The sequence below is a fragment of the Dunckerocampus dactyliophorus genome, chromosome 11 (assembly GCF_027744805.1).
Source record: "Dunckerocampus dactyliophorus isolate RoL2022-P2 chromosome 11, RoL_Ddac_1.1, whole genome shotgun sequence".
Lineage (NCBI taxonomy): Eukaryota > Metazoa > Chordata > Actinopteri > Syngnathiformes > Syngnathidae > Dunckerocampus > Dunckerocampus dactyliophorus.
In genome coordinates this window covers 17397800-17418874 of record NC_072829.1, presented here as the reverse complement: position 1 = coordinate 17418874, position 21075 = coordinate 17397800, and the positions used below count along the sequence as shown (strand labels likewise).

The following is a 21075-nucleotide window of genomic DNA, read 5'->3' as shown; positions in this document are numbered from 1 at the left end:
AATCAACTAGATTTGTGTTACCCCCGCCGACTGACTTTGACAAAGCGGTTTGACAGTTAAAATAGATTCATGAAAGACACGTCTGTGAAATAATGAACTGAATGGTGAAATAATGAATTAAATATTATATATGGGTGATCGTCCTGAAAGGGGTACCGGGAGGGTGCAGTCACTTTGCCTTGTCACAGAGCAAAAAGATGCTATCACCACTCGAAGGGTTGCACTTTGCAACTAGGTAAAAAGTTCAAGTGAGAAAGTAAGAATAAAGTGATACGGGGAGAGATTCTGTACAAAGGTAGCAGAGTCACTGCATAACAAAAAAAAACAAAAAAAAAAAAACGCAGGAAACATTCTCTAAAAACTTTTTACAAGGATTACCCCTGACAACCCTCAAAGCTGCATTTGGCACACGGGATGGGATTTTGGAAGGGTGTCACTGGCATGTACACAGCATAAGAAAGGATTTAGCAATGAGGTTTTGGAGAATAAGAAAATAAGAAAGGATTTAACACAAAATCATTTGTTGGAGGCAGGCTGTAACTGGATGAAATGAGAAAGTCAACAGCCTGGCAGGTTACAGCTGAGCTGCCCATCACTGATATGTGTATGTGTGCCTGCATGCGCGTGTGTGTGTATCACCATCTGTGTTGCCATGTGCAGCTGTGCTCTCTTAGAGCCCAAGATCCAAAACTCAGCTGTTACCAAGACAACTTCCACCCATGCAATACCTGCCCCCCCCACACACACATACTGTACACACATACATGTTTAAAACCATAACTGTACACACGAGCAGATGGACATATTCTAAATGCATTTCTGCATCATTCTGCATTGTGAAGAATCTCACCGATATGGTACAGTATGTTATGAGCCTAAACAATCAAATGGTTTCCCTTCATGGAAAAAAAGGCATGTGCGTGTCTAAACTGGCAGACGGTCCATTGTTGTACAGTATGTGCCCTTTAGTAGATTTTTGTCTGTATGGTATTTTTTCACAGACCTGGGCAAAGTACAGCCCTCAGGCCACATCTGGCCTTCGCCTCTCCCTGACCGGCCAGCATAGGGTTCAAAATCTAAATTGGAAAATAAAATACGTGGATTAAAACTGCAGTGTTTTTATTTTGGATGTGTACTTTTTACGTATTTACCTCTAGCAGAACCACAACACCCATTGACTATCCCGCTTTTTAGCATCATTCGTCGGTGGTGGCCAATGGCGATTAAAGAGAGGAGAAAGTTATGTGTTCCAGCAGTTACTTTTATTGCAAATGTTGATCTGAAATCGGAGGAGAAAGCTTTGACGAAGGTGGGCTGTACACGGACTGAACGAGTCGTATACACACAGGAAATAATGTACTAAAAAGCCAAACAATCACAGCCCTTATGTGAGGTGGACGTGCTCGTGGTTGTGTAAGGATTAAGGACGAATATCAAAACCCAAACCGAAAAAGTAAGTACATATCGGTGCCACATTTCAGTGCTCAACTAATAGCTATTGTTAATTAATAGTTATTATTTATTATGAGTTACTAATTAAAAGACAGCGGTGAGCATCTACAGGTAGCTAAAAGATGGAGTCACTATATAAGAGAGCCCTGAAAGTACTAGACAAAAAGCCCAGAACTTACCATGATTGTAAGATCTTGTCTAAATACAAACTACTTGGCTTTGAAAATCTTGTGAAATTTAGAAATGGTTGTTTGATGTTGTTTGTTGTTTGATTTAGTTCAGACTGTTGGTCCGGCCCGACACAATAATAATAATAATGAAAATAATAAATGAATTGCTCACCCCTGGTTTAGAGCAATGTAGGATAAATTTAATATTATATCTTATAGATTTGGATTACATGCACTTTCTTTTTATTCCGAAACAATAAACCATGTATCAGCTTTATATACTTGGAGGAAAATATAATGGTTTGTGTGTTTGGCCCTTGCCACCAACACACAAGATGTAGTTGAAACTGCTTAAGGGGTAAGGACTTAACTTGAGTACAACTTTGAGATCCCATATAAAAGTTGTTAATAATGATAAAGATATCTACTTTATTTCATATAATTGAGTTGAATTTAAATTGGCTGAAATGTAGCTTCTGTCAAGGGACTTTTTCTTTACTAATATAACTTGTGGAGGTGAATTAATTAAAGTAAGCATCCTTATGACTCCAGCTGGATGCCAGAAAGATAACATAAATCAATGTTACAATCTAATATGACTTCATTTACTGCTTCGGCTGACAGAGACGTAGTATTGAGTACTCCACATTCCATTGTACCGTATTGCTTGAATCTCTTTTACTTGTTTATTGTTCTATTATTTTTGATAGACTCCTAACAGCCTGTCCTCTGATATTACTATTCATGTATTTGGAATTAACTGAGAACCACTGCAAAATTTTGGGTCAGTAGCTTAAAAATGGTGGACAAAAAAAAAAAAAAAAAAAAAAAAAAAAAAAATGGTGGAAACGGTTGGTTTATTGCAAAGTACTGCAAGTTTGTAAACTTTTAAAAAGAAATACTACTTTGATGTGCAACTGTCGCATACTGTATCGCTCCTATGGTGTCTTCATTCCTACTGTAATTTACTTCACAGAAACAGCAGGAATGCAGGGAACCATGCTAACTGCCAGTCTCATTAAACAGCCATTTAGATTTTGATGAACAGCTAACAGCTGTGAGAATAAACTTTATAGTCACTGGAGAATGGTGCAGTGTGCATAGTATAGAAGAGTATGCTTTACAACACAAAGCAGATAAATAGGTTTTTAATAATCCACAATGGTTGAATCGAGGCAACCGGAACTGGATCTTGAAGATGTTTCATTTGAATCCAAAAGGCTTCTTCAGTTTTACAGTCAATTTTGAAGTGTGGAGTTCACTTATAGTGTGCATGGTTTGTCTGTATGTGCCCTGCGATTGGCTGGTGACCAGTCCAGGGTGTACCCTGCCTCTCGCCCAAAGCAAGCATACCCCCGCAACCCTAGTAAGGACAATCAGCACTGAAAATGGATGGATGGAGTCTACCTATTTATGTCTCTGGTGTTATTGTGGTTATTGTTGCCCGGCATGGCTGGTGAACGGGCATCCTGCATAACAATAGGTTGTTGGCCTGCCTGGTGACAGAGCAGCGCATTAGTGGCCACTCTTCCCCCGGAATGAGACAATCTTTAGGGGAGAGATGTCATTGTTTGACGATTTTTCAGGGCATTGACTCAATCGCAACTGGGCTGTTCAGTTCAGGTTGTCTACAAAGACATTTTGCCTTTGATGCAAGCAGGCTTCATCAGTTCATGCTCAATGACTAGGTAAAACAAGCACTAGGTAGGACAGCCCTAGGGCTTTCCAGACTAGGACTGCCCTTTCTAGTCAGACTAGTGTTTGTTGTTTGTCGAGTGCAACCGGACTTTCAGATTGTCTTTGAAGGCGTTTCGCCTCTCCTGAGAGCAGGATTCATCAGTTCATGCTCAATGACTAGGTGGGACAAACACTAGTTTGACTAGGTAGGACAGCTTTTGTCTGGAAAGCCTGGTTGTCCTACCAATTGTTTGTCCCACCTCGTCATTGAGCATGAACTGATGAAGCCTGCTCGCATCAGAGGCGAGGTGCTTCATCAGTTCATGCTCAATGACGAGGTGGGACAAACACCGACAGTAGTCATTGAGCATGAACTGATGAAGGATCTCGCCTCTTCCAGACAAAGGCGGTCCTACCTAGTCAAACTAGTGTTTGTCCCACCTAGTCATTGAGCATGAACTGATGAAGCCTGCTTGGATGAGAAGCTAATAATCTTCTAAGACGATCTGATTGTGATCCATTTCATGCCCTGAGAATTAATGACCTGGATGAATGAAAATACTCACAGGCATTGTTTGACAGTAGATGAGGATGTGGCGTGCTAACATCACCCCCCCAATGATGGTCTCATTCTTTGGGAAGATTGGCCACTAACAAGATGTTTTGCCACCAGCCAAGTGAACGACCTATTGTTATGCAGGATGGTTGTTCACCTAGCAACAGCCACCCTATTCTGACACCCACTAAAGACATAAATAGGAAGACCCCACACTTCAAACTCAAACAAACGAACCGAGGAAGCCTTTTGGATTAAAGGTGAAACATTTTCGACAAACAAGACTCCAGTTGCCTCAGTTCAACTTTTGAAGATTGCCAAGGCCTGGATGACTGACAATCTACACAGCTAGCAGAACTGGTACGCTTCCACTTCCCGCAGCATGTCAAGAACATACAGGTGTGGACTGTGACAAAAATTTGTCCCTGGACTTTTTGGTCCAGACTGGCCCACTACAATCCGCACGCATACACTGTGCCAACTCACCCGCTCAATGTACATACAAAAACACAAGCCCTTAAAAGGATATGTTTTGGACATGAAGTTGTATGACATCCCCATCAGCAGTGTAGTGCATCAACAGTGACTTACCACTTGGTCCTGTGAGTCCACTACTGGTCGGATTTCCGTGACGAGGAACGTAGTTACGCTTAGTTGCTGGGGCCACTTAAGAGTTTAAAAGTTTGGCTTCTCAAAACAATATGCGTTCAAAAGAGTAATACATTTGCATCATAAAAATGCCTCCTCGAAAAAATCAGTCCTCACAAATAGCTCGACGTTACTGTATATTTGTCTTCCGTCGTATCTCTGTGCACTGTCGCCTCTCCATTGTTGTGTATGTGATGAAGACACTTGTATCTTCTTCCGCTGTGGAACACACACGTAAAGAAGATGGCCGCGGCGCTCTGTCACTCCTGACTGTGTGGCCAATATGCTAACCAGTAGGCCAGCGTGTGACTGGTTATATGATATATCATTGTAACTGTATCATGTGAAACTGTTGAAAGGACAATACCATACACACTGACTGGAAAAATATGTAAAGCATATAAATTATTTAAGTGCTTACTTCAATGTCCTTCATGGTGCAAATTGAACTTTGGGCACTAAAAAAAGCAGTTGTTGACACTTGAAACACTTGAACTCTGCAGGTGACATGATTGCCGGATGTTATTATAGGTCGGAATGATTACAAAGTGGAAAACAGAAGATGTTCACTCTCACAACACTTTTAACCTTGAAGATGTGCAGTGTGGCACTTAAGTGATTCATAAAAGCAAATCATTATGAATCAGTAAAGTGTTTTCCAATACTTTAGATAACTAGATGTAGTTGTAACACACCACGTGTTTGATATGTATTATGTCAAGTTCATAGACAGTTAAACAAGCGTTCTGACCCATTTACAGTGCCACCTCAGTCTACCCCACCAAACACATGTACGCTCACAGATTCAAATATTAATGTAAATAAAACCTTTCATCTTCAAATCAGTTTACTTGACATGACCCAAGCAGAACAAGCGGCCAACATGTTAACAACTTACAGAAGCAGATGAGCACGAACTCCTGGCCAACTAGCTAAACACAGATGAGCAAGTCCAAGCGCTCATGGAGAGACATCGGGGATGGCCAATCACACAATCGATAAGCTTGTCGGCAGACCGAAAAGGGCTTAATTTCCATTTAATATAGCGTAAAAGTAAAGCGTGGTAATAAATAAATAAATGGCCACCCATAGGCCCATTTTTGGTCAGCCCGCTGGGAACTCCGGATGGCCAATCCACCCCTGTGAACATGCTAGCCTGGGCATCATTATTCACTGCCTTATCTGCTATCATCATGTCTTGCGTATGCCTCCTGTGAGCCAAAATGCTAAATTAATATTTCTTGCCCAACTACTCTGAAGAAAAGTAAGCATACTTTAGTTTTATTGATTGACTTGGCTAATTAGGACATATCCATACCCACACACTGTTTTCAAAGCTCCCTTGATACCGCTAGCTTTCTAAGGGGAAAAAGAGAAAATTCAATAACGTTTATTTAATGTTCATCTTGGTGATAAGTAGGTCGTAGTTAAGTGGCAAGTCCAGGATCACAATTTATCCATCCATCCATTTTCTATGCCGCTTTTCCTCACCAGGGTGGATCATAAATTACATGGAATAAAAAGAAATGGGGTGACATTGTGAATTGATGCCTCACAGCAAGGAGGTCCCGGGCAAAAACATGTATAGGTGCAATTAAGAGTCAATTAACCTAACACTGGGTGCCTGTGTGAATGGTGTGCTGCACCAGATGCAATTGTCTGTCAGTATCTGTCAAAGCAACAGCTCACTTTTGCATTACACACAAAATAGACTAAAACTAATAAAAACAAATGATGCTGCATTCCAACAGATAATTACATTTTCACGTTAAAGCCAGCACCAGGCAAATATGGTGTTTTACCTCAAGATCGTTAACCCTCATCCAACCAACGTATTGTACATACAGGATTACTCAGAACTACTACATGTTTTGTACGAAGTCATCGATTATTTTGACCCCAATATAAAAAAAGTAAAACTAAAACGCAACCAATCAAACATCAATTTTCTTTTAATTTTGTAATATTCATTCAAACTTAAACTATTTAAATAGCACAAATAATGCTGTATATGACTATACAACTTTTGTGTATAGGTATGAGGTGTGGGCGGATTGATCCAAATATTGATAGTATCGATACCGAGGGTAGTGTCACTATTCGATCGATACTAGTGTCATGAAGTTGATATTTTTCAGTTCTCATCTATGTTTTTGTTTGTTTTTTCATATTGTTGACATAGTTCTATTTATACATTGCTAATAAAGTTATTGGACACAGGAGGGCTATAGTCATGTTTACACCCAATATAGTAGACATAATAAGAGAAAATAAGACAAAATATAGACTCACACACACACACACACACACACACACACACACACACACACACACACACATCAGTGTTGCCAGGTCCACTTATTATATGCAACTTGGGGCTTTTTTTTGTAAAGTCGCTTGCAAATTCCCAAGTTCCAAGTTGTGTTGGACTTGTTTTCAGAGATTCTCGTGAGACCTGGCAACACTGACACGCATACCCCTAGCCTACAGTTTGTGCAATTTGAAACGCTTACTACGCGTTTACATAGTAATAATGCATATGTAATTTAAGATTATAATTACACACACACACACACAGTTCTTACACACAACCTGTCCAATGGTGACGATGCTACGTGAGATGCCTTTGTTTTTAAATGCGTGAGTACAGTATGTATTTTAAATGCCTTATATTTGTATTTTAGTATTTTTTTTATGCTTGGAAATGCTTAATTTAGGCAAAAATTGTAACATTTACTTAAATGTGTTTTTTTTTTTTACTAACAATAGGGCATAGACGATCACAAAACCAATGATTTTATTAATTAATATATTTTGAAAAACAATGATACAGTGCTGTGAAAGTCAGAGGGTGTTGATATTGTTACATTCTGAATCATGATCAACAAATTCACGTCTAAATCACAAAATTACTCAATGATCTTGAAAAAATTTCCAGTAAAAAAAATATCGTTATGGGTATCGGCAATACTGACCTTGTATTTACTTGGTATCAGATCAGCACCAAAGTATTAATCTTTGCCCACCCTTACCAAGTACTGGAAAATGATATCATCAGTGGAAGTCTCTCTCAGGCTGGTCCTCTACTGCTTATTTGTAGTTGAACAGTATCGGTCCCAGATGTGCTTGACGTTTTTACCGAGAAAGGAAGGATACACAAATCTTCTAACCGTAAGGAACCAACATTCCTACTTTGAACATCATCTTACCTGAGGAACAGCAATAAGCCACGTGATTATTTATCTTGGTCACAGTGAGAATATGACTGTTTTTGCACGATTTGTTTCCGACTTTTACCTGTTTTTCAACTTTCCGTGTCACAAGTACGCACAAGTAGATGGGCTCAGAAGTAGTGCTGGCACATTAGTATGCTGCTTGTCCGCTCGCTGTTGGTTGTAATGATCAACGGTCCTCGCTGCTATTTAGCTGTTGTTTGTTCATTTCACATTGTGAAAACATTACCCAAAAGAAGTCAGTGTGGAGAAGAATACAAATCTTTTTCAGAGAGGAATACGAATCATCTTTAGGATGGATTTTTACAAAATATTTCTTTGTTCTCCAGTGGCTCCCCATGGAAGTCACCGAAACAAGGAGGATGTGCAATCAGCAGCAGTGTGAAATGATGATGCACCAGCCTGATTTACAATGCCACACTAACATTAACGACAGCAATAGAGCGGCAACCTTTCATTCACGCTCATCTAAACGCCCTTTCGCTTCAGCCACAAAAAGAAACAATGACTCATCTCGACTGTATGATATGCACACTCAATACTGCGGTTGTAGTTTTTAGAACTTCTTCTGAATTAGAGATGATTTTAATCACCGTAACATGCTGGAAACACATCCTTAATTAGTGTTAATCCGTTTTGACTGAGAACCTTTGCTCACACATGCATGACTCGGTCAGAGCTTTTTACTTCATGTTATACAAAGATAACGTGGCTTTAGACTCCTGGCTTGTGTGACGCCCTGGGCGGGCTCCCCAAAACCATCCACACGGAAACGTTGTCAGGTCAAAACGGCGAAGTATTTTTATCATTTCAGACTCTCATCCACACGGAAACAGCGTTCTGGGTGCCCGAAAACGTCAAAAATCTGAAAACGCTTGTCGTTTTCATGTAAACGGCCGACACGGAAACAATGACGTCACCGACCCACCACCACCCCGTCGCCGTCAAGTGACCAGAAGTGAGCTTTGACGACAAACCAACCGATATTTCGACTGGCATGACTCACCCCAGTCAACATTCTCCTGATATTTTGTTGTCTTACTCCATAATGACTCGCAGGAGTAATTCCACTTCTCGTAAGTCTTCATGAGCCTTGGAAAGCGGAAAACAACGGACCTATGCGCATGCGTTGTCTTCTTCTATGGTTTGGTGTGTCATGCGGTTCTGTCTTCGTCTGTTCACAGCGCCACACGTAGGTGTGTCTTGCGTATTACATCGTTTTCACTCTGTTCTCACATCTGCTCCCGTCTGGATGCAACTACTGAGTAATCCGCCACAATGCGGACGCACATTTTTTTCAACCCGGCAAAAAAAATGATAATCTGAGGAGTGTTCCCTTGAGGACAGGGCCAACTTCACACACCTAGTTTGTGTATACAATGACAAATTGTGTTTCATGAAAAAGTGGGTTGTGTATCTTTCCCTGGGAAAAATCAAATTAAAACGTAACGACCCAATGGCCTTGAATGCACCTTACGTCCTGTCTGTGACATTCGCTTGCTATGGCACCACGAGGTGCGTGCCATGTTTACGGGTGACTTTGTCAAGCTTGAGTAGGAGGGGAAGAACATCGAGTGGGTACTTAACTTAACTTAACGTGTTTGTCTGACACACAGCTGCAGATACCTGCTGGACAAGAGTGCACAATAAAGAGAGAGCTCACTCTGTGTTGCAAACAGTCCCTTTAAGTAGAAGATACTTGAGAGGTTTGAGTTGAAAAATGTCCGCAATTTGGGTCACCACTTATCATCAGGGGTGATGCTGGGTCCCGCAGCCAGGTACAAAATATAGTAGGATACGTATAAATGAGCAGACAAACTATTAAATACAACACAAATAGAATAGAACGTTATTTTTCCACACTGCAACCTGAAAACACACATAAAAAACGTTTTTTCTTAGTTTAATTATTGTTTTCTCCCCAAATCTATATACTGCCATACATTTAAAAAGATACTAGAACAGAAATATAATATAGTTAGTATAAAAAGTAAATAAATAAATAAAACATATATTAAAATGTATGCAATAGAATAAGAATAAATTAGCACAAATAAAACACATTACAAAATAAATAAAAAAATATTACAACATATAATACATATAATACAACACAAGTAGAAAAGGAAATAATTTTTGGAAACATTTTATTAACACTGCATTTTAAATGTATTCTCTTTTTTGTGGGGAGTACATGTAACCGCTGCATGTTGTTTTTTTGACTGTTATTAGGAATGGCAACATATCCAGACGTTCTCTCTGTTTCTGTCTGCACATATCCAAGGATTGACATGTTTTTTGATCTATTTGTAATAGCTTTCTTCTGGCTACACTAATCAGTGATGTTTTCACATTTTTGTTTGACGGTTTTTAGTGATGACACATCCTTGTCTGGGGGAAGAAGAAAAAAGAACGATTCATCTGAAAAGCGTCATCTTTTTTTTTTTAGATTCTTGCAGTTCATTTTTGCAAGACTTTCAGCGAACCTCAAAGAAAAGCACAGACTTGTGGTGCAACTGTGTTAGTTGGCAAAGAACTACAATTCAGCCTCTGATGATGTCATAAACGGGTGACAGAAATGACTGCCGCTTTCTATTTCCATGTATTAGCAAGCTAAGAGGATGCTAACAACGGCGTGTTGTGGTAAAAAAGCATTAAGAACAAAGTTTGAAAAGTTTCCAGTAAATTTTGGACTTGAATCTAACAAAATGCTCACCAGGACTTAACGCTAAACGACGCTCCACTGTGTAATGACAGACTTGTTTTGTGTGTTGCAGGTATGCCTCTCAGTTTGGACTGCAAGGCATTTTTTGGCTACAGTGGAGAAAACAGGAGACCTATCATCTACTGGATGAAAGGAGAGAAGTTTGTTGAAGAACTTGCAGGACACATTAAAGAAAGTGAAGTCAGGTAATTCCATTGGGAAAAGAAGACCTTTTGTTAGCAGATGACAACATGCAAACCCCAAACAGACGACGAGTTTGTTGTATCAACATTTTATCACATTGAAACCGTGTGTCCTTAATCGGTGCGTTCTTTTCAAACCAAACAGGTGTCATCAACAGATTCCAGCAGTGATCGTTAGGACATGTACTGTACATTTAGCCTCTGGAAGATACTTCAGATACCGTATTTTCCAGACTATAAGTGGCACTGGACTATAAGTCGCATTTATCAAGGCAACAGGCTGAATAGGTGTCTGGTATGTTAACCTGCTAACATACTAACTGTTATTGAGCTACACAACAGGACATGCCAAGTAAGCAAGTTCACCGAGTTCCCAACCCCTTTCCACATCAATGAAACCATTGAATTCTTCATCTTTGATCATCCATTCAAGCGTAGTGTGCCCACTTGCAGCTGTCGACGGTAATGTTCACTCCTTGGGTCATGTCAGTTGGCATGGATTCACATTTAAAAACATGTTAAATGATACATACCTGACAATAAGTCGCTAACTATGAAAAAATTGTGACTTGTAGTCCGAAAAATACAGTACTAAATGTTTTTACTTTGTCAATGTTACTGCCGGTGAGAAGGGGCCACTTGCTGGGTTGTCTCAGAATAGCAGTATTGAGGAAGATAGAAGTGGGAGTATTTAAATTTGAAATTAATCATGCCCCGTGGTATTTAATTAACCTTCGCCTGATGAGTTCTCCAACTAGTCCTCTGGCTACATGCGATCCTGTCCTTCTACTGTTCCAAATTCAACACACCTCATTTGTATGGAGAGATTTCATCTGTGATGTTTGGGTCCATCCACCTTGCTGCTGCACCGCTGGCCAGTGGGCAGTGCATGCATGTCTCTATTTGTATTGGCTCCATGTTAATTACACAGATTTGTTCACCTTCAAATTGTCACATTTGCAAACTGCTCAATGTTGAACTCCCTCACCTCACACTCTGAACTCATCATACATCACACAATGGGTTTGTTGAAACAAATTATGGAAAATAAAGTCCGCACATTGTCGAGGACACAGGTGCAGACACAGCATAGTTATTCCATCCAGCGCTGTCCAGCTACTCGGACATTTTGCAACTCAGCATTCTCGAGGTTCACTCGTGTGCATGGGCTACTGCTTCGTTCATACATTTACTTGGTATTACAAGGCCAAATGTCAAATTCATATGCCTCTATACCTGTCTGAGGTGTATATCCGCTGAAGAATCCATTTGTTGTGAAAGCCCTCTGTTTAATGCAAGTAGGATTTGTGATGTAAGGGTTTGTAAGTCGACCAACGCATCAAGTCGTGGTCTTGTTCTTCTTATTACTAAGTTAAAGTGCTCGTTTAAGCCGACATCGACATATATGGCAGATCACTTTCGTCTCCGTACAATTTGAGATTTAATTTCTATGAAACATTGATCCTCTTATGTCGCCATGTGCTGTAGTATTGTTAACTTTATTGTAACTTCACTTGGACATAGCCTTATCTTGTTAGCTTCCCGTTGCAAGCGAACGATGGTAATTAAAGAGAGAAGGGGAGTGTTATTGCAGCTGGAACTAATCGACGCCTGACAACAGTCGGAGGGGAAGGCATTTGCGGAGATGGGCTGTCCTCCCTCTCAACGAGTCCTATACACACAGGAAATAAGGTACTACAAGCTGACCAATCACCGTCTTAGAGGTCAGCGTCGCTGCAGCTCGAGGATTTGCTTGGAGATGTACGTCAAACTACGCACAGAGACTGAAGTCTTCGTTATGTTACATTAGGGCACTAGTGTTAAATGAAACCGGTGCAATGCAAAAAAGTGCATACCTGAGAAGCGATGGCATTTTTAAAGGTCAAAATGCGGGCTGTTTATGAAAAATGTGCGCATGTTGGCAGGCCTGATGTTTTGACAAAAGCAGATTTGTGGTTATATCAAAATGGACGTGCCACTTACCTTTAACGCTTAGGCATAAGAACAAAGGTCCTTACTCCTTTTGCGGTAGACTTCCCCTATTCCACAACTGCTAACTAACAATTGTTGTTAGTCAGCATTGTTTTAATTTTTTGGGGGGGGATTGTTAGCCACTGAAAGAAAGATTTGTGCATGTATGAGGTACATGGGCTCAAAAATCCTTTATTCTTTCTGGCGAAAGTCCCAAGTAAATGGCTATTTTCAGTGGACGTGAGTCAGCCAAACCGCGGGGCATCGACTTAAACGGATTCCACTTTATTCCAATCGAGCACTCATCCTTACATTTTTCATAGCGCCCGGTATGTTACTATTTCAATTGGCTGCTGTTTCTATTATCACAGCCACTTAAGTAAGGAAGATATTCCTGTGGTGGTGCCAGACTTTTGGCTCTTACCTGGACCAAATGTGCTGTTTCAGCACAGTCAGTCTGGCCTCTGTGGTCATGGTTGAACCTGACCCTGAATCAGATTCATAGAGACAGGTCAACCCCCAGGCGTCAGTTCGGTCTGCCTCCTGTCCTCCTCCTGCTTGCAGGCTCATGGAGTATGTGACCTCACCATAAGGACAGAGGCTTTTTGCACCTGCTTCTGTGTTTTCTACATGCCTCCTTACTCCCTCTGTCCTACTTTTTAATGCACTCTACTTCGCTTAACACCACACATTACTCTACGCATCATTTACCCTTTTCCCTGTTCTTAGATCATCCTCTGCTCTTCTTTTGTCCCGACAGTACACCTCTTTGTCTCCGTTCCCTCTGTCTCAAGCAAGCAATTTGTGAAACACGGACCTACAAGTCTCCACGTTTTACACATGCTGGATACTCTCAGCCCTTTTTATTCTTTATTTCATTTTCACACCTGTTCTTTTCTATTAAAAAGACAGTTTCAGACAGTGAAGTCAATGTTTAAAAGAGCATGTCTGACAGATAAACGTCTGTGTTTGATTGTGCAGGATCATAAGGGAGCATTTAGGAGAAAAGGAGGTACAGCTATCCTTGACATTTGATGCTATCGAGGAGTCCGACCTGGCCAATTACACCTGTTACGTGGAGAACCACATAGGGCGGCGTCGTGGGAGTGCAATCCTGCAGAAGAAAGGTAGGCAATTCTCATTTAGTGTTTTTTTTTTGTTTTTTTTTTTCCCCAAATCCGCTTTAGCGCCAATAATGTCTGTGGACGGAATCTATTATTTGAGAACTCACAATTTACAAACCTCTAATACATGTTGGTTTTCAGGTTAATTCAATCTGGACAACAAATGAACTACATGACCACTGTAGCAGACAGGTTGCAATTGCTGTCTGCAGAGGTGTGGAGGGCGTGTTTACATGGTCATTGGTGGGTGGGTGCGGAACTATTAAAGGGCTCACACTGGTCGGTATGGGAAGAGAGGAAAACTAGGAAGCGGTGTTTTTGTTGACCACTTTTATATGCTATCACTTACCATATTTATATCCTCTGTTTGTCATCGTTCCCATCTATCTCACATGCTGCAATAACCTAATAAATGCACCAAACATATTCCGAAGTGGAGCAACTCAACTCACAAAGGCGAGGACCCAAGCCTACACCTCTCAGAGGCAAAAGGGCAAAGAAGGCCACAAAAAACACACTTGACATTTTATTTTTATGATAATTTTATGTGCATGCATCTGTATGCAATATGCAATATGAAGTGGTTGAGGGCTGGTTACCACGTCTGCCTCACAGTCAGGAGATCGACGTTTGAATCAACAACAAGACCTGTTACCGGGTGTTGCAGGCCAATTTGAGACTCTAAATTGTCCATGCGTGTGTATGATTGTTTGTCGAAATGCGCCCTGTGATTGACTGTGCCACCAGTCCATGGTGTAACCCACCTCTCACCCAAAGTCAGCTTGTGTAACCACACTGGTCTGCCCCGGGGCACGCCCGGGGTTTGAACAGATGAGAGTCGAGAGTACAAACCAAAAGCTCGGTCTGTGAACTCATTGTCCAGCGCAGCTTTTTAAGGCATCGGGGAATGGGGTTTACTTGCACAGCCATCCTTGCTGGCTGCCGTCACACTCACCCTCCTACTCCGTTAATTGAGTTTCGGACCTAGACGGTCCAAATCAATATGAAGCAAACACAGTCAGTGGTTTGGTCTGCAAAATATCAGAAAAGAGACTGAAATGTCGATCACCGTTTTCCAAAGTCAAAGCTGATGTGACTGAATATCTTAAAACAGAAACCTAAAACAGCCTAAAACAGAAACATAATAAGTCTGCTTTCAGGGATGACTAAGGAAATCAAAAAAATAATAAAATAAATTTGAAAGGCTGAAGTCAGAGGATATTTATATTTTTAAATTAAAAAATGAAAACAAATAGAAAAAAAATAAAAAATGGTCAATCGAAAACCAAAGTAGTTGTTGATTAATTGAATGATTGATGAATCATCGACGCACACATCATCGAATAATTGTCACAGCTCTACTCCCGTGGATCAAATTAGAATCCACAGATGAAAGTCAAGGGCGCTAGCCAACGAGCTAAAAGATAAAGTGATTCACAAAGACTTCTATCCACAAAATCTACAAAACGTCCATCTACATTTCCCAATTTTGAGTCACTGCCCAACAACTAACATGCCAAAAAAACAGGACCCTCTTTTTAGAGAGGATGCCAGTGTGGACTCTAGAAAACCCTGTTTGATTGACAGCTAATGTGCAGAAAGTGCACCTGAAAGCAAATAGCACCTGGTATGACCAAGGAAGACAAGAAAAAAAAAAGATCTCATAGTCGCCACTTTAGAGATTCATCTGAAAAATGCATGAGAGTTCCCTGTGTAAAACATTTGCAGCCAGCCTTGTGGTAACTTACATCTCGAGAGTCAGCCATTGCAAGATCCGGGCCAGGGAGAGGGAGTGAAAACTACAGAGACAAAAGGGATAGTGACACCGATCAGGGAAGGGAAAGTCCTGTATCATGGATAAAAAGCCTGCACGGATGTGCGTCATTGGAAATAAATGGCGTTTGGGAATGTGAATAAAAATAAGCGTGCACATAAATGAAAAAGGAGGACACCAAGAAAACCAAGAATAAAGAGGAGTTGTCAGATACAGACCAAGGAATGATGGTGGACAATGTAAGGAGAGCACAAAAAGAGACAAAGGAAGGTGAGATAAAAAAAAAGAGTGTAAGAGGAAAGGTGGTGAACTGAAAAGAGTTCCCTCTTTTTTCCTGCTGAATGCCTTGAGTGTCAAATCTATCTTACTATACTTAACTAGCACCCTGGAGACTCCTGGAGACACACACACACACACACACACACACACACACACACACACACACAAGCTCAAACTGACTCACTCCTCCACTGGGGGTCGTCAGGATATGTCGTCATTACTTAACCGTACAATAACAAGGATGAAGAAGAATGTGTGTGTGTGCGCGTGGTTGATCAGCGCATAGGCAGTTTTTAGAATAAAAAGCATGGGGGAGTTCTCAAGTTGCAAAAAACACAAAAAACGCTTGCCTAGAGGGTGCCAACGTTCAAATATACAAATAGCATTACAGTATATCCCGCCTCTTCATGCTTGGAGTATGTAAGCTGCGCCAATGTAACACACGCACACGTTACGTTTGTTGTGAGCTAATGATAGCAATTTGCCAAAGTTTATCTACTAAAGTTGGCTATCATTGAACGGAGAGCCTATCATAACCACACAATGGTCGGTCGGTCGCTTCTTGGAGACTGTTTTTGAGGATGTGCACACGTTACGGACATGTATGTGGATACGAGAGTGTGCAGTTATTTTATTTGTGCTGAGCAGACATTTACGGCCATTTTTATGCAGTTTAATTTGTAACTTTGGGAAAATACAGGCATTCTTTGTACAATCTACCACTATTGGTAACATATGCTAGCTGGTGATGGCGTCCTTGTATTTTTTTTGTTTAGAGCAGTTATTGTTTTCCAGTATTGGGTTAATTTATTATTATTAATTACTATTTAAAAAGTTACAACACCATTACCGACACGTTATTATGACATATATCTATAGCAACAATCTGGATATCACTTTAGGCGCCATTGTTCACTACTGATAAACAAGAAACTATTGGCTGGCGACCAGTCCGAGGTGTACCCTGATTGGTCGTCAGCTGGGATAGGCTCCAGCATACCCCCACGACCCTAATTAGGATAAACGGCACAGAAAATGGATGGATGGACGGATGGATGGATAGATAGCTAGTCAATGAGCTGTGTGGTTGCTCACTCTCAGTTACACACTGCCCCCTAGCATTTTGGTAGTTACTTTTTCGGAAAAGTAAATAGTAACTATAGCTTTTTTAAAGTAACTTGCCCAACACAGCAGAGCAGGTATCAAATGCTTTTGTAGATACAATTTGCAGTGGGGTAGAACTGAATTGCATCATACTGACAAATATCAAATATATCCACATACATAAAATTTCCTCAAGCTAAGGTCCAGACTAGTCCACCCCCCCAAAATATACGAGAGCCCCCGGCCACGAGCCATTTTCGGCCCGAAGGTATCTATTTTTTGTGACTTGTGTTCAGACTTGAGTGGGTCTGTTTGGTCCAAAACTTTGTGCTTTGTCTCATAGTTTCACATTTTATGAGCGCCACAGTCTCTGAGCATATAACTGCTTTTGTGCTTTGTGCGCCAGAGGGAAGAATGAACACAAATGAGTGTGTCCATTCTGGGTTGAAAGCACTGTCCATTTTTCTCTCCTTACAGCGCCGTGCGTATTTATTTTACTTTTGTCTTGGGCTCACTTGACTTGCTCTCCTCTCACTCCTCCACCGATAGGGCTGGGGGGGTGGGAGTAGCAAGCAGGCGGGGGGGGACATACTGTATCTCTCTTCTTTTCCCATAACTTTCACTCGTCTCGTTGTCCTCTTTATCTGTATCACACATTTCTCCTCTATCCTTAGATGTCTATCGTTCTTCCATGTCACTCTCTGTGCGTCTCTGTTCTTTCATCTGTCTCTGCTGTATTTCGATTCGCAATGTTTAGCGCATGGAATGCACAGATTTGATTGGCTAGTTGCGTCACGTGGGATGGCTTAAGGGGATCATTCGGATTTTTTGACATGAAGTTGTATGACATCCCCTTCAGCAGTGTACTACACCGACAGTGACTTACCTCCAATTGACGAGGAACACTAGTTCCGCTTTGTTGCTGGGGCATTTAAGTCAACAATTTGGCTTCAAAGGAGTAACACATTTGCATCATAAAAATACCTACTAGAAACTACTATCATACCTCACAAAACGCGCCTCACAGACGCTCGCATCTTCTTCCGCTGTGGAACACACACGTAAAGAAGATGGCCACGACGCTCTGTTGCGTCAGAAGATGCGATCATCTTGGTCACGTACATAAGAATGGAGAGGCGACAGTGCGCAGGGATACGGCGAGAGACAAATATAAATAACGCAGCGCGATTTGTGAGGTCTGACTTTTTGAGGCGGCATTTTTGTGATGCAAATATATTCCTCATACTGGACACCACCTGGTTCCGGACTGCAACCGTGGTCCCCCAGTTAGTGAACCCTGCTCTTGTGTGAGAAGCAACAACAAAGAAGAAGAGAATAATAATTACGTCTTGGATCGCACGTCCTGATGAAATGTAAATTGTTCAATTATTGTCCATGTTAAAATCATGAATTTAAAAAATATAAGGACAAAGCATACATTTTAATCGGGAAGCAGCGATATGCTGCGTTATGTGAAACGCATCCCAATGCTCAGTTTTGCTGACCATCAGTACCTTTCACCATGGTTAATAGCCTGAGACACCATTGTCAGTCATCATGTGACAGCCCCATTTTAGCAGGTTGCTGAGCTTTCAACTACAAGAACACTTTTGTTGTAGTGAACTTCAGTAAGTCAACGAGAGGCAGCAGCACGCCATCGCTGCGTTCCGAAAGCCGCTCAGCAAAAATATGAACTTCACTGAGTGAATTGCTTTACCCTTTTAACTGATCTTGACAATTCAAGGCAGCAAATAATTTGTCTCTTCCGCCTCTCGTAGGAGACTGCTTCCTTCAAAGTTCAGTAACCACACTAAAGAGCAAGCACAGCCCCATGCCCCACGCACACCCCGCCTTCTGGTGTGATGCCTTGTAGCAAGGGAAGGCCACGTTAGAGCGCCTGAACACAACACAACAGCCGAGACAAAGCACATGTTCTGCTAAGTTAGCACACGTTATTAAAGCTTGATTTCACACACGCACACACGCATGCATGCATGATTGTATTAGGAGTGCACTCTACCCCCAGTCACCCAATGGGTGATTTCCAGATTCACTTATGGTTTGTGTATTTTCAACACACATAGACAGGAATTGTAGCTGACAGAAAAGAAAGCTGCCTTGAGCCAAAATGATGAGTCTTACTAGAAAGTAAACTAGATGTCTGGGGAATAAAAATAAAAAAAAAACACAGCTACACCGATGTTTTTAATTTCGGATGCTTTTAGATCATTAAAAAAAAAGTATGAAAGTCAGCTCACAGACGTGATGCATCATGGCATGACATACCAGCCACGATGATGCACACAGAGCAGCATGACACAGATAACTGTGACACTTGATGTCAGTGAAGAACTAAACATCACTCAGCATCTGCTGATTTCTTACGTTCATCTAGTTTTTTAACGTCACAAGTACAACCTCAAACGTTGAATTCCTAAAGTCATAAAAATTGTAATTCCACCAAAAATGGGTTCAGATTAAAAGTGTCGTCACACGTATCGCCTTATGTGACGGTTAAATTACCGTACAGTAGATCCTCGCTTACAATAATACAGTGGTCCCGCTCCACTTTGCGGTTGGAACATTGTGTCCTCACTCTATCGCGCGTTTTCAAAAATGTATTCATAGATTATGGCTGTTTCATGGTTGGCTATGTCCTGTTATTATTCCTTTGATGTTCCACAAAGGCAACAAAGGCGGTGAGGCGAGGGAGATAAAACAGAAAAGTAGCACCATGAGTTTAGTCTAATAGAATAACGGGTGGCCGAGCCGCAAGGCTGCGGAGACAACTGCGGTGACCTTGTGGAGATGCCTGAGCATGACAGTTTGCAAAAATACACAAGTTTGGAGGAAACAGCGAGTTAACACAAAGATGCAGGCAGGCGAGCAAGCATCAGCGTGGCGGAGCAAAGATGAGTAAACCAGCGTCTCTCAGCTTCTGTCCATCAGCTTAAAAAGGACACGGCCTATCAAGCTCAGGTGTACCCAGTTGTCCCGCTTCCAGCCGGCGCAAGGGCTCCTGGAAAAAAAAATAAATACAGGCGAACAGAAGGCAGGGACAAGCAAAGAGTATAAACAAGGCAAAACAACGCAGGACGTGACATCATATGGAGTAATGTGGTCACTAGGTGTCAGTAATGTTACATTGACGAGACATTACCTTAGATCAGGGGTCTCAAACTCCGTTTCACTGGGGGCCAGTGGAGGGAGAGTCTGGGTGAGGCTGGGCCGCATCAAGTATTGGGAGTAGGGCTGGGAATCTCAGGGTACCTCACCATACGATACAATTCACAATACATCCATGTGATAACACCACTGTTAGTTCAGTGTTGGTGTTTACTTGCCCCTGTAAGTATGGAAGTAACACTGAGCTTGCCCGGATGTTGTGGGCTGAAGTTACACTACTCTTTGAAGATACAATTTGGTGGGCCGCAAATGACCCACGGGCCGCGAGTTTAAGACCCCTGCCTTAGATTATATAACCGGAACAGTGCATGGAGTCAGTCATGGCATGACATAATGAAAAAAGTTCTCCTCTCATTCCGTGTGGAAATGGTACGTTTCTTACTTTGTCCTTCTTCTCCACTTTAAAACCCTTAAGTTTAGAATAAACTGGTAACTAGTTAGCTTGTTAGCTTGCTATGTTTAAAGCAGCGGACTTCAAAGACAGTCTTATGCTCTATAGCCCCTGGAGCTGTAATGTCAACACAGACATCCATCCATCCATCCATCCATTCATTTTCTATGCCGCTTCACCTCATTAGGGTCACGGTGGTATGCTGGAGCCTATCCCAGCTGACTTCGGGCGACAGGCGGGGTACACCCTGGACTGGTCGCCAGCCAATCGGAGGGCGCATATAGACAAACAACCATTCACACTCACATTCATACCTATGGACAATTTAGAGTCGCCAATTAACCATCTGATTGGCATATTGTTTTTTTTTTTTATGTAATCTTCTGTGTTTGTCTTTTTAATTGTCCGAAAGACGAAAAAGTCGCTGCACAAAAAAAGCACCATCGAAGTGGTTATTGTTATGCTTGGCGCATTTCAACAAAGGAGGAAGATACAAGAGAGAGAGAGCTGTGCCTAGCATAAAATATCCCTTTCCAAAGGAAAACCGGCCACTTCACCTGTCTCAGCTTCAGAGACCAAGTCCGACGGCTCACCAGAACCTTT

At 41.5% G+C, this 21075-nt stretch overlaps 1 protein-coding gene across 9 annotated transcripts in view; it reads left to right on the top strand.

The window, feature by feature from the left end:
- The window catches only part of il1rapl2 (interleukin 1 receptor accessory protein-like 2), a 384745-nt gene that overhangs the window by 333549 nt on the left and 30121 nt on the right, over positions 1-21075 (top strand). For all 9 annotated transcript variants that reach the window (XR_008572829.1, XR_008572827.1, XR_008572828.1 and 6 more), the window contains 2 exons: positions 10514-10646; positions 13596-13741. Coding sequence is in view for 4 of the 9 variants with exons in the window: in XM_054791464.1 (XP_054647439.1) it covers positions 10514-10646; positions 13596-13741 (279 nt within the window). In the remaining 5 variants the exon portion in view is untranslated. The remainder of the gene's footprint in view (positions 1-10513; positions 10647-13595; positions 13742-21075) is intronic.